At 38.5% G+C, this 27,067-nt stretch overlaps 1 protein-coding gene across 1 annotated transcript; it reads left to right on the top strand.

Annotated features, from left to right (window-relative positions):
- Positions 1 to 10,906: 10,906 nt before the first annotated feature.
- Positions 10,907 to 25,930, top strand: LOC142551726 (putative alpha-mannosidase At5g13980). Its single transcript, XM_075661112.1, has 30 exons — positions 10,907 to 11,377; positions 11,722 to 11,805; positions 11,902 to 11,990; positions 12,161 to 12,335; positions 12,563 to 12,682; positions 12,851 to 12,937; positions 13,024 to 13,095; positions 13,316 to 13,429; positions 14,288 to 14,388; positions 14,476 to 14,569; positions 14,656 to 14,823; positions 14,927 to 15,016; positions 15,249 to 15,314; positions 15,654 to 15,710; positions 15,977 to 16,193; positions 16,298 to 16,437; positions 16,635 to 16,700; positions 16,786 to 16,845; positions 16,933 to 17,004; positions 17,524 to 17,571; positions 17,665 to 17,784; positions 17,942 to 18,007; positions 19,128 to 19,240; positions 19,404 to 19,488; positions 19,693 to 19,803; positions 19,883 to 19,975; positions 24,873 to 24,920; positions 25,277 to 25,285; positions 25,437 to 25,496; positions 25,590 to 25,930. The coding sequence occupies exons 1-30, from the start codon at positions 11,174 to 11,176 to the stop codon at positions 25,806 to 25,808; spliced, it is 3,048 nt and encodes a 1,015-aa protein (XP_075517227.1). The 5' UTR covers positions 10,907 to 11,173; the 3' UTR covers positions 25,809 to 25,930.
- Positions 25,931 to 27,067: the final 1,137 nt, after the last annotated feature.

The following is a 27,067-nucleotide window of genomic DNA, read 5'->3' as shown; positions in this document are numbered from 1 at the left end:
ACTTGAAATTTGGTGTCAGACTTTGAATCTTGATTCGATAACATATGATTTATATCAATCATCGGTCCCTCGACTTGTTTGCATTCCAAGGTTTAATAAATAAATAATACATACTTTATTCTGTTAGACTCTTAAACTAAGTTAAATGCAAGATTTTTATCTTATACTCCAAAGTAATTTTTTCATATTTATTTTTTATACATTGTTAAGAACATATATACTTAAATTAATTAAGTTGCAGCACTTATTTCACGAAAAATTGAATATATGCTAAAATTTATAGTGAATGGTGAAAATAATGCGAAGGTATAAAATAATATAATAAAAAATATAATGGGTTAAATATGCAAGCAAGAGAGATATAGTTAGTGGATCCCCTATTTTGCCAACTCCCATACAACATCTGTGAAAAGAATTATTTTTATATCAAATATATTAATTATTACTATATATATATAAATCTAGTCGATTCATCTGAATTTCATGTATATAATTGATTCGATAAGTGAAACGAGTAATGAATAATGATTAGAAATTTTCATTCAACAATCAACATATAAGCGTAATTGTCATCGAACTATATTCTATTTAATTATATCAATCACTCAATTATTTCTCCAATACCTTTTTATTATTACATTATTATTTTAGTGATATTTTGAAATCATTTTATAACATAACAAATTGGTTGCCCTGAAAATGGTGAAACCTTAAAATTTTGTTATCGTCTTTTAAAGTGCTGATTTTAATCCGAAGATTTTTTCACCTCCAAATAAAGAAAATATATGCATAGTCGCTCTGTTAAGCGAGGAAATCCACAAATTGCACCAAAAGGTGCATTATAGAATAAGTACCTTGCAAAATAAGCCAATCATTACCGGAGTCGTGAATCTCCGATTACAATATATTGATCCTTAAATATTTCAAAACTATATCCAACCTCGTCATCTGATGACTGTCAATAGAGTCGGTTAACGAGTCAAAATAAATGCTAGTACGCAGAGTGTTCATGTTGTTTCGGATCTAAGGGCTAACAGTGTATAATCATAACCGCTGACTATTTCACTCGATAAGTGATAATCACTTAGAAAGCTCGATGGAAGGTTGTTCAGTGCCTCATCAAATGAGCATACATCTATATGACCGAACATCTCCATGCTCTTACAAACGAAATGTGGCGTTTACATCATAAATGCTAGTCTAAAGCTTGAACAACATTTATCTTCATTTAAGGTGGCTGAATCGACTAAGAACCAATTTAGAAGATATGATACACTTTTTGATGAGTTTCATGATCTTACGTTGCAGGGCAGACTTCGTGGTATCTATTTGTATATTCAATTGATTTATCTATGTAGATCGCATGATTATATAGATAAAGTAAAATATAATTAAAATAAAAATCATTTTCACATAAGAGTCAATAATCCTCAAACCATGAGCTGCTTGTTGGACACCTACTCTAACATGGTCTGCATCAAGATTTTGAAATTGGGAGAAGCAGATAAAAGGAAAACGTTCGGAGGATGATAAAGCAGATACAATTCCTCCTCCAGAGCCTATTTCAGGTACCATAGACGATGTTCGACCTTACATCATGTAAATGTTAGCTAAATTTATTGTACCAGATAATCTAACAGATTCAAAAATGATGGCCGTGTGATTTGTGATGCTGATACTACCTGTACTGTTGGCGGAGATGAGGCATCAATCATCACCAGGCATACATAAATCCATGTTAGCACCATATATATTGTTTATGATGATTTTCAACCATGAAAGGCAAAGGACTTGAGCATTTCACAAGCATATATTGACAGAGTATAAAGCATCTACACCGAAGACAATAGTTGGCACAAAATTTCACAAATGTCATTTCACTGTTACTTTTTGCCTCTTTTCTGGGAGGAAACTGATTATAGAACTGCTGCAATTAGAGGGGAAGAAGTCACTGCCAAATCGAAATTCTTATTTATTTGTTCAAAAACTTACCATCGACCAATTCCACTTTTGATTGGCACGTAAATTATTTAACAAATATTCCATCTTTTTCAGTTTTGTTGGTTCTGTAATAAAACCATTTTGGTGGTCAGGGACAAGACATGTACATTCCTAATGATTTTGATGTTAAGGTACAGAAAACAAGAGATACCCAGGCCCACAATTTTGGCAAGGATCAACGCTTCACGAGAGAGCGAATAGAAGAAGACATACATCAGGTGCTTGCCAAAACTTCAAAGTGGAAACCCGATTGATCAAAGCTCTTGAAAAAAATATTAGTCCGCTGAATGCACAGCTAGAAGAGCAAAAGATTATCAGTCAAATGGACAGAGTGGAGCAAAAGGACTGTCACAACATTTTACACGCAGCTCTGACCAAGCTTACAGATGCTCTTTAAAAAATTGGAGACAAGTTGCTACATAAAGAAACCAAAGATGCGTAAACTACTTCGTGCAATATCTTATAATGTCCAAGAATTGCATCTAAGCTTATTTAGATAAAAATGGTTAACATTTGTTTGGTCAAATTTATGTGCCCATCTAATTTCTGAATGTGGCAATTGATAGTGCTAAAAAATGCAAAAGAGTCGGTATAATCCTTATTCAAAGAACTCGATTCTAAGAATCTTGACTCAAAACTAATAGGTATACACAAAAGTTATGCATTGTTTGGGATAAAAACATTAGATTTCTAATACACACAAGCAATTCCAAGCACATCAATCGGAGAACTCAAATATACAATGTGCATTAAATTAAATAAGAAAAAACATCAATAGTTCGAAGAACTGGGCAATAATTCCAAAAAACTTTTCCATAATTCCTATATACCAGCCACTTGAGAAGAAAACAAGGCATGACTATACATACCTAACCTCTATATGCACCACTATGCAGGAACAGCCTCAACAAGCGTCGAAAAGTAAAATTGTGTTGTAATCAAACCCTCTTTTTCTTATCCTCCAACCAACCTTTTGCAATGCCCGCTCGCATTGGTCTCAGAATGGAGGTATGCTCTTGTTGCCTTGGAAGGCCCAGGGAATAGTTCCCCAACTCTTTTTAGAAGACTATAATAAAATGTCTCTGGAACAAAGCTCAGAATCAACCGATTCTCGGCCAAGGAAGCAAGCTAGGTGAGCAATAATTGCATCAGCCTTGCTTTGCGGATAGTGTATCAGAACATCTAAGCAGATTACTGTATCATACTTACCATCCACACTCTCTAAATCCTTGGCTTGAAAAGTCGGTAATGCAAGTCCTGGGGATATCTCATCCTTGCCTTGTAGAAGCGCTTATCGTGCCTGCATTAAGCCAAGTGAGTCAACTTCTTTAGAATCAAATCCTTTTTCCGGCCAATAAGAATGGGAACATGGTGAGTACAGCTATTTTAACAGCCAGTAAATCATTTCGCCAGCTATAGATATCAATTATTTGACCAAATCTTGTTAGTTCTAGTGATCATGGAATAGTTTTCCAACTGGGACTTTGTCTACTTCTAATTTCAAAGATAATCAAGCATTGTTTTTTCTTTTGTATCCGGATGCAGAATTAACACATAAAACAACCAAAGATATCTCAAGAAACAATCAATTTAGTCCAAAGAACACCAAAGATCACAACTAATCTATCGATTTCTCAGCCTCGGCTGTCACGCCCCGAGACCGGGGTTAGTCGACACCGGCGTTATTCAACAATCACACAATTGCTAAACAACAAGCCTCGTAGTACAGTATAAACCAAAACCAGTTTATATCATAAATACCATAAAAATGGAATCGTCTTTACAACAGTAACTCTGAAAACGATACAAATCTGCGGAAGCGTTTACAACTTGAATTAAAACTCACAAGAACATTCTTAATTAAAATTCTTCATGCGTCGACTATCAGCCCAAAAACTGGCGTCTGATTCTTCTTTCTCTATTTTTTCTCCTGATTTATCTGGGGAGGGTAGAGAAAGGGGTGAGTGATATGATCGTCACTCAGCAAGTGAGGCCGTTCGAGCACAACATAAAATATTTACACAATTTTCGAAAAAAACATACATACATCATACTTTTCGTAACGTAACATCGTATTCATATCACAACATCACTGCGATTCTTCCACCTTCTATGGTTTACTGATATCAGTCCCTAATTTTTAATCCTCTAAGGGGACGAGGCCATAAAACGGTTCTATCCCACCGTGAAGGGCCATATGTTGAGATTCCCACCCATTTTCAGTGAATCCTCACAGTGCCAACACGTAACGTACCAAATTTGATAAAAAAACGTAGAGACAGAAGGACGGTGCTCGATCGAAACTTTCGAAAACGAAATACTTCGTACGCAACATATTTTAAAACAAGCCCACTTACCTTAAATTCTTGAAAAAAACGTGAAAAAGGCTAGGGTTCTTCGAAATTCCTACTTCACTGGCTGGACGGCGGCAGGGCTTCGCTGTGCTCGAAAATTCCTAAGGAGACTGGAGAGAGAATTTCGAAATTTGTGTGAGAATTTAGGTGTGATTTTTGAGCTTATAGGGTCCTCCTATTTATAGGGGTTGGCTGCTATCGTGATCAAGAGTTATAGTTGCATTTGAACTCTGAATCAAATCTTCATCTAAAATCATGATCTATCCGTGATATTGTTCGAAATTTAAATCTTTTATCCCCCCCTCAATTTCTAAATTTGCAAATATAAACACCGTTTAATTCGAATTCTAGGGATTTTATTATCTCTTACTTGATCTTTTATCCCGGTATCTCAATCTCCACTTAAATCTTAGACCTTTATCTGCTAAATCTTCGAAATTCCTTAATAAATTCCTTGGATCGTGATAGATTTAATCACCCCAAAAGTTCAAGTACCGAAAATAATACCATATTAATTTCGAGCTTCAAAATTCTGCACACGATAAAATTATCTACACGACTTAGATAACTCAAAACAAATCTTATATTCTGAATGGTTTAAATATTAATATCTCAGATTACACCATCCTAACATAATCAAATTATTAATCTGATATTAGTCTGATATGATCACGCTTGTACAGAATCCCGGGTTTTACATCGGCAACCATGGAAGCTGAAATATCACAAGCTGACACAATGGCTCCCTCCTTGGCCAACGGAATAAACATATATCGTCGAACCCGTTCCACACCAGCATCGCATACCGTAACCCCATTCAACGGTCCCTCGACCAGAAACATTTTCATTGCATTCTCGACAGTTTTTGAATGCCCGAGCCTGGCATCAAGCTTCAACTTGTTACCATCATCGATTTCTCCGTAAATTCTCCTCCATATTGAGAAAAATATATATCACACGTGTATCTCTCATATACAAGATGTATATAAGTTGATATATAATAACATAGTTAATTTTACACTAATTAATATTGATACTCCACGGATGGGCAGCCCAAATGGAGGACAAGCCCACCAAGGATCCCGGTATTCTCCTATAAATACCAGGTTTGAGCGTATGATATTCATTCAATATATTATTTTCAGCAGCACCCTTAGCTGCTCCCCCCATATATACTCAGTCACTGACTTGAGCGTCGGAGGGGCTACGCCAGGACACCCTCCTAGCCCCCTCCTAACGGTCTTTTTCGTGATTTCAGGCTCAGGACCATTTCAAAACCCTGCGTCTGTACTAATGACGCTTGCCGGAATCGGACCCTAAATTTCTCGTGAGTATCACTTGGCGCCGTCTGTGGGAACATTTGAGTTGAGACGTAGAGATGGTAGGGAAGAGAGGGAGTAGAAGAGCTAACTCAGCATCATCGCGTCCTCAGAGGAGACCCGAACAATCTCATCTTGAGACAAGACAGGAACAACCGCATCTTGAGATGAGACAGAAACAACCTCGTCAAGAGACAAGAGCTGAGCAGCCTCGTCACGAGATCGAGGCCGAGCAACCCCCTCCCAATGAGAACGTGGGGAACTTGACCCTGGAGCAGTTGGGCCAATTTATCATCCGGACAGTGGATGAGGCCATGAAAAGAAATCAAGAGTCTGTGTTTGTAGAGGAACGTGCCGCCCGTCAGGAGTGTGAAGAAAATGCTGAGGGCCACCAGAGTGGGGTTGAAGAGACACAGCCCCACCAAAGGGGGGATATTAGTGAGATGGGAGAAATGTGGAAGGAAATACAGATGTTGAGGCAGCAGTTGGGAAGCAGAGCACCGGCATCCAAGAGAGGAAGTCCTTTTTCACTATCCATTTTAGAAGAAGGGCTTCCTCCAAATTTTCGACAGTCGAATGTGGGAGAATACGATGGACATACTGACCCTGAGGAACACTTGGGGATGTTTGAGAATGTGGCTCTGTTACATTAATATTCAGATGGGGTCAGGTGCAGGGTGTTTCTGGGCACGTTGGTGAGGTCAGCCCAGCAATGGTTTAACACTTTGCAGCCCAACTCTATACGTTCTTTTGAGGACTTCTCAGCTGCCTTCTTGCACCGATTTGCTAGCAGCAAGAGGCACCAGAAAAATTATTTGAGCCTGTTCGTGATGAAACAGCAAGAGAATGAAACTTTACGAGAACTTGTCCAGCAATTCAACAGTGCAGCGCTGGAAATACCAGCGGCTACTCCTAACATCATGATAAGTGCCTTCACACAAGGACTGAGGGGAGAGGAGTTTTTCAAGTCGCTGGTCAAGAAGCCTCCGTCGAGCTATGATGATCTGTTGGCTCGAGCTGAGAAATATGTAAACTTGGAAGATGCCCAACGGTACAGAAGGATGGAGAACCGGCCTGGGGGAAGTAGAGTTGAGGGAGCGGAAAGAGAAAGTAGGAAGAGAGGTCGCGAGCATTCACATGGAAGCTTGAGCTCAGTCTTACAGTTGTAGAGTCATTTGAAAAAGCTTCTAAGTGGGTAACTTTGTCCTGTGGAGGTATAAGAGGAGCAGATATGAAAGTTGGAGAATGCGCCAGGCGAGGCTCTAAAGAGGCTCGGGAATGCTTACCACCTTAGGGAATATCATGCTGAATTTTATCGTTGATGTATTTCATCTTTGCATTTTCCCATGTAATCAGTTGGAATTCAATAAAATCAAGTTCTTCTTTTCAATTTATGAATGTTGGTGTATTATGAAAGCGGGAAAATTTTATTTTCCTGCTAAGACATCGCCTAGCAGATGAGCAGAGTTGGGGATGAGAAAATTTTTATTTTCCTGCTAATGCATCACCTAGTAGAGGAGTTAGAGGGTGGAGGTGGTAAATTTTTATTTTCCTTTTAAGGCATCGCCTAGCAGAGGAGCAGAGTTGGAGATGAGAAAAATTTTATTTTCCTGCTAAGGCCTGACCTAGCAGAGGAGTTAGATGGTGGGGGTGGTGAATTTTTATTTTCCTGCTAAGGCATCAACTAGCAGATGAGTTAGAGAGTGGGGGCGTTGAATTTTCATTTTCCTGCTAAGGGATCACCTAGCAGAGGAGTTAGAGGGTGGGGATGTTGAATTTTTATTTTCCTGCTAAGGCATCACCTAGCAGAGGAGTTAGAGGGTGGAGGTGTTGAACTTTTATTTTCCTGCTGAGGCTCGGCTTAGCAGAGGAGTTAGAGGGTGGGGGTGGTGAATTTTTATTTTCCTGCTAAGGCCCGACCTAGCAGAGGAGTTAGATGGTGGGGGTGGTGAATTTTATTTTCCTGCTAAGGCTTGACCTAGCAGAGGAGTTAGAGGGTGGAGGTGTTGAATTTTTATTTTCCTGCTAAGGCCCGGTTTAGCAGAGGAGTTAGAGGGTGGGGGTGGTGAATTTTTATTTTCCTGCTAAGACCCGATCTAGCAGAGGAGTTAGAGGGTGGGGTGGTGAATTTTTATTTTCCTGCTAAGGCCCGACCTAGCAGAGGAGTTAGAGGGTGGAGGTGTTGAATTTTTATTTTCCTGCTAAGGCACCGCCTAGCAGAGGAGCAGAGTTGTGAAAGAGAAAAATTTTATTTTCCTGCTAAGGAATCGCCTAGCAGAGGAGCAAAGTTTGGGAGGAGAAAAATGTTATTTTCCTGCTATGGCGTCGCCTAGCAGAGGAGCAGAGTGGAGGAGGAGAATTAAATTTTTCCTGCTAAGGCATCGCCTAGCAGAGGTGCGAAGTTTGGGAGGAGAAAAATGTTATTTTCCTGCTATGGCGTCGCCTAGCAGAGGAGCAGAGTGGAGGAGGAGAATTAAATTTTTTGTGCTAAGGCATCGCCTAGCAGAGGAGCAGAGTTTGGGAGAAATTAAATTTTATTTTACCTACTTGGGCTGAGCCTAGTAGAGGAGTCAGAGGGTGAGGAGGTTGAAGCTTGATTTTCCCTGCTAAGGCCCGGCTTAGCAGAGGAGTTACGAGATGATGAGGTGAAAGTTTTATTTTCTTGCTAAGACATCGCCTAGCAGAGGAGTTAGATGGTGATGATGTTGAAATTTTATTTTTCATGCTAAAAACTATTTTTAGCAGAGAGTGCGATGGCACGGGGAAGTGGAAATTATTTTCCTTCAAAAGCTTAGTAGAGGACCTTGAAGATGGGGGCGACGTGGGCATACCGTGTTAGAAAAATTTATTTGGTTTGTCGATGACGAATGATGTTTGCCGCCGCAAAATTACGGGGATCGACCTGACCGGTCAGGTCGCGGGGATCGACCTGCCCGGTCAGGTCGTGGGGTTTTGGGGGCAACGCCCCCAAAAGCTCTTCGGAAACCAAGGGCTGGGGACAAAAGGAGTTGCCCCCAAAAGCTCTTCGGAAACCAAGGGCTGCGGACAAAAGGAGAGTGCGAGGCGCTGTGCTATGCAAGAGTGTGGGCTGGGTGTGCTAGGGGCGAGCTTGGGCTGGCGAGGGGCGAGCTTGGGCTGGCGCCAGGCGAGCGTGGCTGTCGGGGCGCTCGGGCGAACTTGGGGCAGGGGTGCGGCAGGGGCGCTGGTGTGTGCGCGGAAGGGGCGGGTGTCGCGCGTTGTGCGAGCGCTGTAACGGGGCAGGCGTGCGCTCGTGCGGGGCGAGGGCGCCGGGCGAGCGTGAGGCAAGCTTGGGCGAGTAGGCGAGCAGGGGTGCTAGGCGAGCAGGGGTGCTAGGCGAGCTTGTGATGGGGCGATGTGCGCTGGGGCGAGGCTGGCACACTATGGCAGGGGCGTGCGGGGCAGGAGGCATGCTGGCTGCGCGCGCTGGGCGAGGGCGAGCGTCTGGGCTCGACAGGCGGCGCGCGTATGTATGCAGTGCTGGGGCGAGGCTAGGCGAGCTGGTGAGGGGCGAGCTCGGTAGGTGGATGGGCAGGGTGCGGCAGTGTTACGCGGCGAGGGCGAGCGTCTATGGGTCGGGCGATGCGAGCGCGCCAGGCGAGTTTGGGCGAGGCGTTGGCTTGGGCGGTGGCTGCACGTTGGGCGGTGGTTGTGTGTTGGGCGAGGAGCTGTCTCGGGCGGTGTGGGATGATGGCTGGGCGAGGCTCGAGAGGTGGCTCGAGTGAGGCGGTGGCTAGGGGGTGTACGACGGTGATGACGGGCTGATGATGCGGTTGCGTTAGGGTTAGCACGGTTGGAGAAGGCTGATAAATGAAATTGAAGAAAAAATTCTGTATGGGTGAAGTGAGAATGAAAGCAGGATCACGATTTGATTTGTTTCCAAATCTTTGGTGACTGACAAACAGCTGGAAGAAAATGCACAACTCGTACCCGGTGACCCAAGGACAGCACAGCTAATCGAACTTTGAACCTACGACTCAGTTCGACTCGCGAGGGGGAGATTGGTGATACTCCATGGATGGACCCACCACCCTTGGCCCATCCCCAGCCCGAATGGAGGACAAGCCCACCAAGGGCTCATGTATTCTCCTATAAATACCAGGTTTGAGCGTATGATATTCATTCAATATATTGTTTTCAGCAGCACCCTTAGCTGCTCCCCCCATATATACTCAGTCACTGACTTGAGCGTCGGAGGGGCTACGCCAGGACACCCTCCTGGCCCCCTCCTAACGGTCTTCTTCGTGATTTCAGGCTCAGGACCATTTCAAAAACCCTGCGACTGTACTAGTGACGCTTGCCGGAATCGGACCCTAAATTTTCCCGTGAGTATCAAATATTATAATTAGGCATAGAAAACTTTATAATTAGTCGTAAAATAAAAAAAATTAACATTACCAATATTTTATTTTTGAAACATATGCATTTTCGGTCCCGTATTTTTGTTAATCTAGAATTTTGGTCATATGTGAACATATAGGAAATCGTACACCATAAACTTCAAATCCGTTATTTTCATGTTTATATAATATTTTATGTTAATTAGGATGTATTTTAAATTCACCCAATAATAGAATCATCTAAAATTCATTTTATTTTATATAACTAATATGTAAATAAATAATATTGCAATTTAGAATTTGATCTATTGTTTCGTTATTAACCACGAAATCTATAAATTTGAAATTTTTATATCCAAACGCATTGTTAAAGAATTTGGAACAATTATATAAAGTCGCTAAGATATCATTTCTCGCAAATCTTCTTTTCATATCTTGACTTAGTGATTTGTTTTTATGTTAGTTCTCTTTAATGTTTTTTCCTAAATGACGATTGTATTTGTTCGTTTGCTTTTGTTTGAATTAAAATATCCTAATATTGACCTATAAAATATATCTTCTCTTTAGACTTAATTTGGAAGTTGAGATTTGGAATAAAAAAGGGTGGAAGAAATTTTTTTTTTAAATAAACTTGGATTTTTGTGAGATTTTAATAGAAGAAGAAAAGAAAAAAAATTAAATTTTAGTAATTTTTTCCTAAGAAATATGAAAATAGAAAATAAACCTAAAAAAGTTATTTTTTCGACTCCCAAATTTTACCCTCGTCGGAATTCTTACCTATATGAAAAATGTAAAACCCGGATATGCTAAAACGGATAATATTGACCCGGGTTCGTACCCGTTACGATGGATAAACTTGACACTAGGACCTGAGTCACTCTCCAAAAGTTCAAACTCCAATTCCCACAAACATATTATACAGATTTCCAGATCATTGTCATCAGATTACAAAAACTTCAGCTTTGTTCTTTACCCAAATCAAATTTCATGGACAAATGTTAACAAACAAAATCGGATTATCAATCTCTTCATTGGGATTGTCGCCGTTTCGGCCTCGTCTGATTTAGGTATATTTTCCTGGCTATTTATTCGAACTGGTTGGTGCTGGATACAACAGTATTTGGCTGCTTCAGTTTCAGCGATGGCGAATTTCCGAGTTTTTTCGGGAGTTTTGACTGTGGTTTTACTCCATGCGTTGGTTGATTGTAAATTCATGGTTTACAACACTTCGCAAGGTATAGTGGATGGAAAGCTTAATGTTCATTTGGTTCCTCATACGCATGACGATGTCGGCTGGTTGAAGACTGTGGATCAGTACTATGTTGGATCGAATAATTCAATCCAGGTTCTCTTCTTATGCTTAAATTCAGAGTTGAACTCTTATTGTTTATGTGGAAACTTGAAACTTACATTTTCCAAAGCCATACGTGGATGGCCGACCAGTGGGGCGAGATGACATTTGTCCCGAATGAATTATTTTTTTCAAATTTATTAAAAATTTAAAATATGAGTTTTACCTTAGAAACAAAATAAATCAATTCGCGCAATCTTGCCATCCTGCGCCGCCGCTCTACTCCACTAGATGCCTCGGACAGTTGTTCACCACCGATAAGCTGCTTTATTTGGACATTGGATGGATTTTTATGTTGGAGAGTTCGTGAGTTGAAATTAGTTGCATGTGTTGTGTAGGGAGCATGTGTACAGAATGTTTTGGATTCGCTAATCCCGGCACTGTTGGCTGATAAAAACAGGAAATTCATTTACGTTGAAATGGTAATTTTCTCCGCCCTTTTGTGTTTGTTCATCTGATCATCTCTATGTAATTGTTCTTGAAATGAACGTTGCCGTCATACCTTTTCTATTGTTTAGGCATTTTTCCAGCGTTGGTGGAGGGAGCAGAGCGAAACAATGCAGGATACAGTTAAAAAGCTTGTAAACTCGGGTCAACTTGAATTCATGTACCGACTAATTTGCACCTTTACTGGTTCTTTAAACGAATAAAGAGTTAACATGATCTATGGAATTTATAGAAAACGTCTTACTTATTAGTTCCAAGAATATCACAGAAGGTGAAGGTGTTTCTGTTTCTTATTTCAACACCCCCACCCCGCAAATTTTACTTACGCAGAAATGGTGGGATGTGCATGCATGATGAGGCGGCTCCTCATTACATTGACATGATAGATCAGACTACACTAGGCCATCGATTTTTAAAGGAAGAGTTTGACGTGGCTCCTAGAATCGGTTGGCAAATTGACCCCTTTGGACATACTGCTGTGCAGGCGTACCTTTTAGGGGCAGAGGTACTGTTATAAATTTGTGCTCTTAGGCTAGGGTCCTCCCATTACTCCGGAATCATCATTCAAGCCTTTTCTTTTATCCATCACCTTTTGTACTGAGTAACTTTTGCAGCGCAATTGATAAAACATTCATCTAGTGGAAGGGATGTAATTATACCTGATAGATGCAGAATCAGTGCTTGATTTTCTTACTTATATCGTACTGATCTCATTCATGCCTGTTGGTTTAGGTTGGATTTGACTCACTTTTCTTTGGTCGCATTGACTACCAAGATAGAGCTAAACGAAGAGATGATAAGACGCTCGAGGTCATTTGGCATGGTTCCAAGAGTCGTGGTTCATCCTCTCAGGTAATTTAAAGTTTCCAATATTTTTACTGTACCATTTATGCGTAAGTTAATATTTTATTCTTTAGTGTTTATACCTAGGTCTTTTATGTTTAGTTTTCTCTTTTGATTGTTCATTATCTTATGTACCACTCTGAAAATTAAGTCTCCAAACTTATGTCTTATATTCAGATATTTGCAGGTGCTTTCTATGCTGGGAATTACGAGCCTCCAACTGGTTTCTACTTTGAAGTGAATGACGATTCTCCTATTGTCCAGGTACATCTATAAATGCATAAAATGCCTGCCTTGAAACTTGTCCACATGGATTGTAATGGCATATAATATATTTTCTCTGACTGAAGGATGACATCAATTTATTTGATTACAATGTCCAAGAGCGCGTAAATGATTTTGTAGCTGCTGCACTCGCACAGGTAAAATGATTCTGAAGTTTTCTTTTCCTGCTTTACCAACTTGCTATTTATTGGACAGCTATGCTGGGACAGTTATTGCAAAAATTATTATACTTGAAAGATGCAATATTTTTTTTCCCTTCATGTTTTCGAATGATTCAAGATTGACTGTTGTGATCTTTTGTATCATGGAACCACTGAAAACAATTATTCTTACCATCTTTGATTTTTTTACTCACAGGCTAATGTTACTCGATCAAATCATGTCATGTGGACTATGGGAACAGATTTCAAGTATCAATATGCTCACACATGGTTTCGGAACATGGATAAGCTCATTCATTATGTCAATCAAGTTAGTATTTTTGAATATTTAATCACAAGATGGATTAAGAAAGAGAGAAAGAAACTCAACAATGGACTTTTTGATGAATCGCTAATAAAGGCCTATGTCCGTTATTTCATGCACAAAGGACTAAAACACTGGTTAATCATGCTTACCTTGACACGAGTATCACCTTCTACCTTCTATGTATAAGTGAAAATATATTGGAAACAAATTCCGTAGAAAATCTTTCTCAATTGAGTCGTAACAAATCATTTAAAATATATACCATAATATCACCAAATATAATTCAAGAATACATTATTTGATTTTGTGGTTTTCCTTGAAGTTGAACGCAAAAGTGTGAATTCAATTGTTCAAATTGAAGCAAAAAAATGTGAAAGAAAAAGTTGGAGCATGTTGCATTCTAAAGATATAGATCGAATAGGAAGCGATATGTTTCATATGAGGATGGATAAACAGGGATCAGAGAGGTAAGCTTTAAGACTAGCCAGCTAGAAATTGTGGTTGCTGCTGACATGATTAATGCCCATAAACAATTTTTTCCTAGCTGTAAATTGAACAGGTCACTCTTTGATAGAATCAATCTCATGATTTGGGGCATTAATAATTCTAGCAAATAATATTTATTACTTGAAAATATCTAGTTGGTAGTTTTGGCATTCTTTATGGTTTAGCATTTAAAGCTTTGTCAATAATACGTTACATCTGTTTCAAACTTGTAGTCATTTCATAATTGAATGGCAATGGAGCATGATTTTGAGGAGTTTAGAATTAAAACTTTTTTCCATACCATTTTCCTGGATGAATCTGCTAACTGTCTTTGTTTTAGTTTGTGCGACTAACGTTTTTTTACCTTTCTTGCAGGATGGCCGTGTCAATGCATTTTATTCAACCCCATCTTTGTATACCGATGCCAAATATTCTTTAAATGAGTCCTGGCCTCTTAAAATCGATGACTTTTTACCGTGAGTTTAAGTTTCGTGGTATGCTTATCACACTAAGGAATTATACCATTTCATGAGATTGACGATTCATATATTTTTTTGCATTAGATACGCAGACCGTGTAAATGCTTATTGGACTGGATATTTCACAAGCAGGCCTGCCATCAAAAGATATGTCAGAATGATGAGTGGCTACTATTTGGTATGTTATGAATGTAATTGTGTAGGTTCTTTACTGATGGGATCTTTTTAAATTTGAAATCTCACCATGCCTGTATGCTTTATTAGGCAGCAAGACAGTTAGAATTTTTTAGAGGAAGAAATAAATCAGGTCCCAACACTGACTCTTTAGGTGATGCATTGGCCCTTGCCCAACATCACGATGCAGTTTCTGGTACTGAAAAGCAACATGTGGCTAATGACTATGCGAAACGGCTTTCAATTGGTTACAAGGAGGTGAAGCCCTTTTCAAATTACTGTCTTAGTGGTCAGCAAAGTTGACTCCCTTCACTTACGAATCGTGATCCAAGTTAATGTGTTCAATTTACAATACCTGCAGGCAGAGGAGGTTGTTGCAAATTCACTTGGTTGTTTGACACAATCTTCGTCAACTTCCAGATGCAAAAGTCCAACCACAAGTTTCCTGCAGGCAGGCACTTGAGCATTTTCCATATTCTCTTTTCTTTCTGTGTGAAACTTGGAATTGCATTTATTAGTGTTCATAGTTTCCATTTTGCATTCAATTTGCATCAAATCCATTTTCTTCGTATTCGGTTTGTGTTTTTTTACTCGCTTCAATGTTTGAAGATTTCTTTCTTTGCTTATGTTAAAGTGATCTTCTACGTAGATGTATGGGAATTGATATCTTATCTTCTTTCCAGTGCCCACTTCTGAACATAAGTTATTGCCCTCCAACAGAAGTTGATCTTTCACTTGGGAAAAAACTAGTAAGTGAAATGATTTCTCATGATCTGCCTTTTGCAAGAAGGAAGTTAACTCTCACTTGTGGGAAATCGTGAATCATCTTCCAGGCCTCCTTTAACAGTTGTCTGCAGTATTCCATTCATCATGTCTGAGTTTACAATTGTGGCTTGGATTTTCAGATGAGAATGAAGTAAAATTTTAGAATGCTTATTTATCAACTAAAAGTGCTGGTTATGAAGAAAAATTTCATTTTAGGAATTGAAAAATTATTTAAGACATTCTGTAAAGGAAAATGGTAGACTTAATGAGGGGGCGGAGGTGTTAGAATTCAATATTTTATTAAAGTATCTTACTTTCCGCAGGTGGTGGTTGTCTACAACTCTCTTGGTTGGAGAAGAACAGATGTTGTGAGAATTCCTGTGAGTAGTTGCGTTCTTTTCCATTTTTAATGAGGTGAACTCAGATCAATCTAAAAGATTTCACTCATCCATTCTTCTTGATGAAACATGGTTTATTCTGGATGCTAATTGTTTCACGATTTCTCGAAAAACATTCTAACTGAATTCTCAATTATATGCATGTGTGTGTGTGTAGTATTTGTATTTGTGTATGAATGCATATATATTGCATTTATATAGATGGTCAACTGGGTGTGATCTCATCTTGCTTCATTACCTCGATGCAGGTTATCGATGAGAATGTCACTGTTCATGATTCCACTGGACAAGTGATTGTGTCACAGATTATTCCTTTAGTTGGTTCCTCAAGAGACATTAGGAAATTCTATGCCAGTGCTTATGTTGGCAAATCCTCCAGCATTCCCGTGTATTGGCTCGCATTTACAGCAACTGTTCAGCCTTTGGGTTTCAGCACTTATGTGATATCAAGTGGAAAGTTGGCAGGTCTTTAGCAGAATTTTTTGATTTTTATCAGTTAGTAAATGATGTTTGCTTAATCCAGGGCGTAATTGCAATTTATTCCGTTGGCTACATTGTTACATATGCAGCTCCAGCCTCTGTAGAACAAATTTCATACCCTTTTGATGGAAGTCAAATCAGTGATGTTCAAGTAGGTTCAGGAAACTTGAAGCTTTTATACTCGGGAATTGATGGGAAGCTTATGCAATATATTAATAGCAGGAGCTCGGTATGCCATATAGGAATGGCCACATCGGCTTGTCCTTTCACATCTTTCTGTCTTTTAATTATGTTTGGTCAAATGCATGCTGCTGTATTACTCGTCCTCGTAGATGTAACCTTGCCTGAACTTCAGTCTGCTGACCTTCCTTTTTTTAATCTTTTGCTGTAAATTTAAATGTTCTTGAGTCATATTTTATGATATAGGTGAACATATCTCTGGAACAATCATACAGTTATTATGCTGGAGATGATGGGAGTAAAGATTCTCAGGTAATATTAGCAATATGTTCCTTATTTTTCTGTCCTAAAGTGATACTTTTTGAGAATGATGGAAAATTTGATTTACTTACGAAAGGCCTCGGGAGCATATATCTTTCGCCCAAATGGCACATTTCCAATACAACCTGAAGGAAAGGTATATACATTCTCTTCAAAGTCAACCATTCAATGCATGATCTATGTTTTCTCGGTTAGACAATGAATTGTTTATCTTATTTTGCAGATTCCACTTGCAGTTTTTCGAGGACCTCTGTTTGATGAAGTTCATCAGACATTCAATTCATGGATATCCCAGGTTAGTTCGAGAATCATTAATTCTTCTACTCAAATTATATAAATATAATAGGATATTCACACTCCAAAGAAACCAGAATCCCCAAAACCATCAGGTTTCCCGTTATATGTCTTCCACATGGGTATCTCTTCATCTCATTTAGGGTTTGAGTTACACCCAAGGTATGGAAAACAAATTATGAGTAATGAATCATTGAATGTTTGTCAATTATGAGGGTCATATATGTTTTGATGCATACATTACAAAATTTTTCGATGTGTGTTGACAATTTACTGATTTAGGATCTTGAAAGTATTTTCCGATGGTTATTAAGTTGAAGTTGTGTGAAATTATGCAGAAATCAATTGTGTGATGCAAAAGCTTAAATGGAAGAAACATATACAAACTTAGAAATGTATGTCAGCGCATTGTTCATCGCCTGTGAGGAATTAGGGAAACCGAGACTTGACCCTTCTTGGAAACAAAATTACTCCCATTTCTCATTTCTTTGTTACCGATTGTTAACATACTTATCTGCAGATCACGAGAGTGTACAAGGAAAAGGAACATGTTGAGGTTGAATTCATGGTAAGTCAGCCTTCATATGTTCTTTTAGCTGTTCATCATAAAAACAGTTTAAATTTCTAATGTCCGAGCTACCCATAATGTCTGGCATCACAGGTTGGTCCGATACCCATTGAAGATGGAATTGGGAAGGAGATAGTAACTCAAATAAAGTCAACTGTAGGAAACAACAAAACATTTTATACAGACTCTAATGGGCGTGATTTTCTTGAACGGGTGGGTTGGATCCATTCATTTCTGCCAGGGGCAAATCATCTTTTGTCCATGGCATGATGTATTTGTGTATAAATCTCATCAGCATCACTGCTTGGAAATTAATTATTGGGATTTATAATGTAATGCGTAGAACTAAAGCTTTTGTCTTGTTTTGTAGATCAGAGACTACAGAGCTGATTGGGACCTTCAAGTGAACCAACCAATTGCTGGAAACTACTATCCTGTATGTTTTCTCAAGAGCAGTACTTTCCAGAAAATATTCATTTAGTTTTTTTGAAACTGAATTTTTTGAAGCACTTCTACTACTTTAAAATCTCGAGGACAGGAATATCTGAAAGTGTCGACGTGACAACTGTGTTGATCACCTCAAAAAATGTTATTCTTGTGTCTTAAAATGATCCGTGCATGGGTTAACCAGGAATCTGTAAAATCCCAGAAAATTTCTTAAATTTCAGAATTTCTGGATAGCATAAGATCCAATACTAGGGGTGAGCAGAAACCAAATTGAACCAAACCATTGGTTTTTAGTTGATCACGGTTTGGATTTGTTTTAAAATCAATAAAACCAAGAACATTTGTTCGGTTCAAAGTTTTTATTAAACTATCCAATCATAACCGAACGTTTTTATTAAAACTATCCAATCAAAACCGAACCAAACCGATTGTATAATCATATAATATTTCAATTATATATAAATATATTATTTATTTTTTAGTTTATATCATATCATTAATATCAAGGAAAATTGATAATAGATGTTACTTTTATAAATTTTAAGTTTGCCAATGATTTAAATTGAAGTTGAAAGGACATCGAAGATAAATCTCTCCTTTTTTGAAGTGTAATGGCGGATGATGATGAATTTTTTTTTAAGCTAAACTACTTCATTTTGAGAAGTTATATTTTTAGAGGAAATTCGTAATGTCATTTTCATACATTATAATGTTAAATTGTTTAATATTTGTATGCATATTGATATTTATTTATTTATAATATAATAGCTAGTTTATAAATTTTAAATTATGTTTTAAAATATTCAAAAAATTATTTGAACAAAAATTTAAAATTGGTCTTCTAAACCAAGCCGAACCGAAACCTAGGTTTGGTTTTAATTATTAATGGTTCGGTTTGGTTTGCAATTTTTCAAAACCGATAGTATTGGTTTAGTTTGAGTTTTTATTGTAAACCGAACCTATCCGGTTTTTCTCACATCTACCTTTAACCATTATAATCGGTCACAGAAATAATACTATGGAGTTCAACTCAGGTCATTTGTTGTTATTCTTTTTTTTTTTTTGTGTTTTTTGTTTTTGCTTCATTATTTAGTTGGACCTTCTTGCAGATCAATCTTGGAATTTACATCAAAGATAAAACCACCGAGTTTTCAATCTTGGTGGATAGATCAGTTGGAGGATCGAGTATTGCTGATGGGAAGTTGGAGTTGATGCTCCATAGGTTGTAGTTATGCTCTTGTTTTTCTTCAATAATTCTGATTCATCTCTATAAACTTTTGATATCTTTTCTTTGCCATGATAACGTTCCTGCAAAAATAAAAAGAATATTTATTGTCATCTATACACTGCACTTCGAGAAATCAACTCCAAGCCTTGTTTTGTAGGAGATTGCTTTATGATGATGGTAGAGGTGTTGAAGAGGCTTTAAATGAGACAGTCTGCATTCTTGAGAAGTGTGAGGGTTTAACTGTAAGCATCTTGATTACCTAGATCAGTCTGCCCGAGTATCTTTGTCCTATTCAATAAGTTCTGTTTCATGTGAAAGAATTACATGTTTAAAATAACATTTAACTGTAATCGACTTCTCTTCCATTCCTATCAACACACACTTCCATATTCTATCACTCTTACTGGCATGCAATCTGTTCATATTACTTGCTAAATTTCTCACAGGTCCAAGGGAAGTACTATCTTAGGTTTGATCTGCTAGGAGAGGGATCCAAGTGGCGTCGATCATTTGGACAGGAGATATACTCACCATTCCTTTTAGCCTTTTCTGAGCAGGTATCTTGTACATTTGTATTTCTTGGTTGCCTATATGGTAAATATCTTTAACTCAGACAACGTGCTTATGTACTTGCAGGATGAGGAGTTTACAAATTTCCCCATACCAACCTTTACAGCAATGGATCCTTCTTATAGTCTTCCTGATAGCGTCGTGATACTAACCCTACAGGTATTATCTGCTCAGAAACTATTACGTATGAGTTCAGAGATTGGAATGCATGGAGAATTCCCCCTTTTCTTCATTAGTGACAACTGATGACTCTCGATTACATTTTATATCCTTCAAACTAATTAGTAAGCTAACTATCAGCTAACTGTTCATTAACCGACTAACTACCATTTAACCGACTAACTATTTATTGTATTTGAGGTGAGTATATCTGATATTCCCCCCTCAAGATGTACTATAAACATTTTTGATAGACATCTTGGATAATAATGTTGTCAAGGTAGTGGATGGTACGGGTTTGGTAAACATGTCCGCAAGTTGTAAGTTGGAACGAACAGGGAGGAGTTTGATTGAACCATCTGCGATTTTTCCTCGAATAAAATGGCAATCGATCTCGATGTGTTTTGTCCGCTCATGAAATACTGGATTGGTAGTGATATGTATTGCAGATTGGCTGTCGCAAAACACAATGGCTGGTGTAGGAGATGAAATGTTATAGTCTTGAAGTAGTTGTATAAGCCACATGACTTCGCTTGTAGTGCTAGCTAAAGCCCTATATTCTGCTTCGGTGGATGACCGTGAGATAGTGGCTTGCTTCTTTGCTTTCCAGGAAATCAAGGCATCACCGAGGAACACACAAAAGCCTGTGACTGACTTCCTTGTGTCTGTGCAAGCTGCCCAATCAGCATCAGAGAAGGCCCGAAGTTGGGTGGAAGACGTTGCTGGGAAAAATATTCCTTGACCAGGAACTGATTTGAGATAGCGTAAAAAGATGGTTTACTGCTTGCATATGAGTTGTCCGAGGCTTAGATACAAACTGACTTGAGTTTGTGGACGGCAAATGCAATGTCTGGACGTGATAAGGTGAGGTATAGAAGTCGACCAATGAGTCGACGATACTGCGAGATATCTTCAATTGGCTCACCATCATTATTGTTTAAGTGTAAACGAGGTTCCATGGGAGTTATAGCAGGCTTGCTGGCTAATAATCCAGTGTCTTCTAAAAGCTTTAAGGTGTAAAGCCGTTGAGAGAGACAAATGCCCTGCTTAGATCTTGCAATCTCAAGCCCAAGGAAGTACTTAAGGGAACCCAAATCTTTGAGTTTGAAGAGACCTTGGAGAGATGCCTTTAAAGTTTGAATAAGATGAGAAGAAGGACCTGCAATGATGATATCGTCTACATATACGAGTAAGGCAATGAAAGAGGATCCTGAACCTTTTGTGAATAAGGGGTGATCAGATTGAGATTGGGTGAATCCGGACTGAATTAATGCTTGAGAAAACTTGGTGTACCACTCTCGAGACGCTTGACGAAGTCCGTAAATCGATTTGTGAAGTTTACAGACCAGCTTGGTGGATGAATGGTTACATGGAATCTGTTTTGAATACCCCAGGGGTAGGTCCATGCAAACTTCCTCCAATAAGTCGCCATTAAGGAAGGCGTTGTTCACGTCGAGTTGAGCAAGTTGCCAATGGTGGCTAGCTGCGAGGGCGAGTAATACTTTGACAGTAGCTAATTTTGCCACTTGCGAAAATGTTTCAAAAAAATCGATACCTTCCTGTTGAGTATATCCTTTGGCTACGAGACGAGCCTTGTGTTGATCAATGGACCCATCCGAAGCAAATTTGATTTTGTACACCCACCTACATCCGATGGAATGTTTTCCTTGTGGCAGAGGAACAATTGACCAGGTACGATTGGCTTCCAGTGCTTCCAGTTCTTCGTTCATGGCTACTCGCCACTGAGGAATATGGACGGCTTGATGGAAAAATTGTGGCTCATATTGGGATGAAACATTGAGGACAAAATTTCGATATGAAGGGGATAAAGAGTCATAGGATATGTATGCTGTCAATGGGTATGAAAACTTGGAATGGAGTGGTGCTTTGGATTGCATTAAATTGCAGTGGTAATCACGGAGATATGACGGGGTTTGTGTGATTGTAGACGAGGTGCGATTAGGGATCAGGACTGAGGATGTGGTGTATGTTTGACAATTGGATCTTGATTCTTGTAATGAAGGAGATTGATGTGAAGGTACTGGGTCAGCTGTCTGCATGTTGAATGGAATAGGCAGGACAATTTGAGAGAATGGATCAATGCCAACTTCTGAATGAATCGTCATGAAAGGGAATATACTTTCATGAAAAATCACGTCTCTGGAAACAAAAACTTCTCTGCTGCTGATGTCAATCAATTTGTAACCTTTAATGCCCGGGGAATATCCTATGAAAACACATGCACGAGCTCTTGGGGACAACTTGTCACGATTGCTTGCCAATGTGGACGCAAAAGCGAGACATCCAAAAGTACTTAAGACTGAGTAATCAAAATTTTTCTTGTACAGAATTTCATAAGGAGACTTGTTGTTTGAAGGAGAAGGTACTCGATTGATTAGATAAGTGGCAGTCAAGACACACTCTCCCCGGAACTTAGCTGGTACACGTGATTGAAAAAGTAAGGATCTTGCGACATTAAGCAGGTGTTGGTGCTTTCGTTCAACGACCGAGTTCTGCTGTGGAGTTTGAACACATGAGAACTGATGTATAATGCCCTTTTGAAGGAATAAATCTGTGAAAGCAAGTTCTTTTGCATTGTCAGTGCGAAATGACTTGATCTTCGTTAGAAACTGAGTCTCAATCATGGTGCAAAATCTGGAAACAATTCCTTGTGCCTCAGATTTGTGTTGGAGTAGATATATCAATGTAAAACGAGTACAATCATCCACTAAAGTTATAAAATAACGTTGCTGGTTTTGCGTGGGAATGTGATACGGTCCCCAAACATCGCAATGTATAAGATCAAATGGATAAGCAGACACATTATGATTTGAGGGAAATGGCAATCTTCGTTGTTTAGCTATTGGGCATATGAGACACGATTTACATTTACCCAGTTGAAGTGCATTGTATTGTAAAGAATCTTTCAAAAGTTCCATTACTCTAACAGAGGGATGGCCAAGTCGACAATGCCATAAATCCACTGATACCTGATTTATAGACACCTCTTTATGCTCTGAAACTGAATCCAGAACATAGAGCCCATTGATTTTCCTACCCTTGCCAATCGTCTTCTTCGTCATGGTTTCCTGGATAATAAATGAGTCATGACAGAAACCGATCACAGAGGTGGTGTTGGCAAGGAGGCAACTCACAGATAATAGATTGAATCTGAAGGATGGGATGTACAGAACATCTTCAAGAATCAATGAAGCTCCAAGTTTAACTTCACCACAAAAATTAACCGTGATCGTGGTGTGATCGGGCAGAGTGACTGTCGAACCACTAACAGGTGTAATTGATTTAAACAAAAACGCATTTGAACAAATGTGTCTGGATGCTCCGGAATCAATAACCCAACATGCTGTAGAGTTCAGATTATGAGAATCAAATGTGGATAAACAGGTACCCGTGACAAGATTACTAATGGATTCATTTGCCGAGTTGTGTGGACTGTCAAATGATGATAAATGTTGAGTGAACATTGTCCTTAGTTGGGCCATTGGGTCTTTGCTAAAACTTTGGAACACATTTGGTGAAGATTCAACGTCCTCGTCAGAATTTTTAATAGAAGAATTATATGGCCCTCAGATCTGATTCGCACTGACATCGTTTGGTTTAGTTGAGTAATTTGCCCGCTGCTTAAACCCCGGAGGATAGCCATGTATCTTGTAACAAGTATCTACCATGTGACCATGGATGTTACATTTGGTGCAAAAAGGGCGTTCTCGAGGCGTCTCTCGGTGTATTCTTGGTGGCCCTCTGGCCTTGAATTGTGGCTGACTCGTTTTGACGGAGAAGGCCATACCACATGTTGGGGTGCTGCCCATAGAAGGAACTCGCATATCCCTTTGACGTTCTTCTTGAATAACCAGTGAGAAAACCCGGTTGATAGGAGGAATGTGATCAATCAACAAGACTTGAGTGCGGAGTTGAGCAAACTAATCATTGAGACCCATGAGGAAAGTCATAATGTAGTCCATCTGGAAGTGTGTTTCGATCCTTTTTACTCCCTCACAAGTGCATTTACCGCAGCAACACATTGGTCGAAAATTGTTCAATTCTTCCCAAAGTGATTTAAGCTTGGTGAAATAGACACTGACCGAGTCTTGTTCTTGTCGTAAGTTTATCAAATCACATCTCAACTGAAATATACGAGGCCCATTGTGCTGCTGGAACCGTTCTCTGAGATCTTCCCAAATGGCTGCAGCAGAATCTGAGAATAGAACACTTGCTGAGATATCTTTGGAAACTGAATTCAAGATCCATGAAATGACAATATTGTTGCTTCGAGTCCAGTAATTGAGTAAATTCAATTCTGCCGCTGATGGTTTAGCGATTGTGCCATCAACAAAACCCAATTTGTTTTTGACTGAGAGTGCAATCTTCATGGCCCTGCTCAAAGAGGTGTAGTTATCTCCGGTGAGCGGTTGTGAGACCAATGTAAGGCCAGTATTATCTGAGTGGTGCAGATAATAGGGGCTCATCGGATCATCAATGGCGGATTGACCATTGGAACGCAACGAATTCGATGAATTTCCAGAAGCCATGAATTACGTTTGTGAAGCTTAGATCTCCGATCGGTAGATAATTGAGTGCGGAAGCTCTGATACCATATTACGTATGAGTTCAGAGATTGGAATGCATGGAGAATTCTCCCTTTTCTTCATTAGTGACAACTGATGACTCTCGATTACATTTATATCCTTCAAACTAATTAGTAAGCTAACTATCAGCTAACTGTTCATTAACCGACTAACTACCATTTAACCGACTAACTATTTTATTGTATTTGAGGTGAGTATATCTGATAGAAACTGATGGTGGCTGCAAGGTTTTTTCTCTTTGGGTGTACTGATTAATGATTTAATTCTATTGGTCGCTTCTAATGCCTCAGGAACTTGAAGACCAAACCGTTCTACTCCGATTAGCTCATTTATTTGAGGTTTGAATTCTTTAATTTTGCATTATTCTCCCAATTTTCCTTGAGATATTTTTAAGTTTCTCCAATAGAAATTATTTATGCAAAACTTGTTGATTGTTTAAAGATGCAATCTTGGGCCATGAGTTCATACCATTCTTATCTTGGCAAGCAATTGTTCTATTTTATATGGATTCATCTTTTGGGCTTATGGGTTATCATTTATGCTCTTGTTGAAAGTCGACCTAGCAGAATAGGTGTCCGTAAAAGGGTTACCATCTGATCACTGTTAGTAATGTAGCCCGTACCACATTACTGGTAAGATTAAGGTGGATGTGCTGAATACTGATAGGTGAATGAGACCTATTTAGAGTGCGCAGGTTGATGATGTGATCTGACGTCAGCTTCACGACTTGGACGGTGATTAATTGTTGGGAGGCTGATATTTTGGGATTGGATTTCCCTCTTGGTTTACAAATTACAACCGACATGCTAATTGTTGTCCTTACATTTTATTTCTATATTAGGTTGGCGAGGAAGGACAAGGACTTATCAGTCATGACCACCGTAGAATTAAAGAGAGTTTTTCCAAACAAGAAAGTGAGACAACACTAAGTACATTTTTCTTTCCATTTATCCTAATATCTTTCTTTAATTGCCATGGCTGGTAATTTTGCAATGCCCTCTTGTCAGATATACGATATTCATGAAATGAGTCTATCTGCTAATCAAGAAAGAGAGGAAATGGAGAAGAAAAGACTATCTTGGAAAGTAGAAGGCGGCTCCAATAAACAAGCATCTCCCGGGCCAAGAGGAGGCCCCGTACATCCCGCAGAATTGGTGGTGGAGCTTGCGCCAATGGAAATTCGAACATTTATTATCGACTTCAATTCTAAAGTTTTCTTCTACTGAGAGTCTGAGAGGCATTTGGCTGAGCTCTGCTCATCAATTTGGAAACACTAAAAGCTGGTTTTTGTGATAAATATTTCGGAAATACTGTCAATAATAAAACTTTCAACGTCGGTGCTGTGCTATTAGGTGTCTGAAATTGACTACAATGACATGAAATCGTACATGTCGTCATATAAAAACCGAGAAAACAAGTTGTGTTATTTGTATTTTATGTATGTTTATATTACATTAAATGTTTTCTAAAAAACTAAAAAATTGTAATAGAGTAATAATATTTTAGATAGATAATACAGTAAGGCATAGTTTTGTACACATGATACGATAAAAATGTGATATATAATATAAGGATAAGTTAATGATAAATAAGATGTATGATATTATATTTAATGTTTGGTATGATTTTAATAAGTGTGATTAAATTTATATATTAGATTGTAATGATAAAATTAATCTTATAATGATAAATTTTATAATTTCAAATTTGTTCCTGAGTTCATATTTCTTATCTGTTTATGCGCCGACAGTGCTTGCATGATTTATTTTTTTTTACCAAATTTTATATATTATATAATATGATAATTGAGCCCTTAATTTTGTGAATCAAGTGAAATATAAATTTTTAAGGTTGATCGAGTGATACTAATAATTTTATTGAGATTTATACAAATCATTTATACAATTATCTCAATTTCATTTATATAATTATCATATTATAAATATAAAATATATAAAAATATTTATTTGATTTTAATTTCTACCTACAAGTAAAATGAGACAACAATAAGGTTTATGATTTTTATATATTGAGGGCAATTAAGTCATTTGTGATGTTTTTATCATTAGATTAAAATTATCACATCTCATAAAAAGGATATTATATACTTATATAAAATTATTATCACAGGATCATGGGCTTTCTAAAAAAGTACCAAACGTGGGATAAGAGAAGATTATTTATCAATCCCTCTCTTATCCCATGTATCAAACTATACCTAATAATATCGACTATAGGTTTTGTTTACATAAAGAAAGGACCAGGACGAGCATTGACGATCCCCTAAATCCGTTCTTTCAACAGAGATTGACGATCCCCTAAATCCGTATTTTCATGTAGATAATCTGGGAATGGTTCTTGTATCTCAGCTCCTGAATGGCGAGAATTATGCAGCTTGGAGCCGTGCGATGGTCATTGCAATGGTCATTAGCAGATCAATGGTCATTGCATTATCTGCTAAGAACAAACTCGGTTTTGTCGATGG

Source organism: Primulina tabacum, chromosome 1 (assembly GCF_025594145.1).
Source record: "Primulina tabacum isolate GXHZ01 chromosome 1, ASM2559414v2, whole genome shotgun sequence".
NCBI lineage: Eukaryota > Viridiplantae > Streptophyta > Magnoliopsida > Lamiales > Gesneriaceae > Primulina > Primulina tabacum.
This window is presented reverse-complemented; position numbering and strand designations above follow the sequence as displayed.

Excerpts from the sequence above, each read along its gene's own strand:
- LOC142551726 (XM_075661112.1), top strand. The coding sequence starts at position 11,174 with ATGGCGAATTTCCGAGTTTTTTCGGGAGTTTTGACTGTGGTTTTACTC. Across the intron at positions 13,096-13,315 it reads TAGCTGCTGCACTCGCACAG|GCTAATGTTACTCGATCAAA; the intron begins GTAAAATGATTC and ends TTTTACTCACAG. Across the intron at positions 16,846-16,932 it reads CAATACAACCTGAAGGAAAG|ATTCCACTTGCAGTTTTTCG; the intron begins GTATATACATTC and ends CTTATTTTGCAG.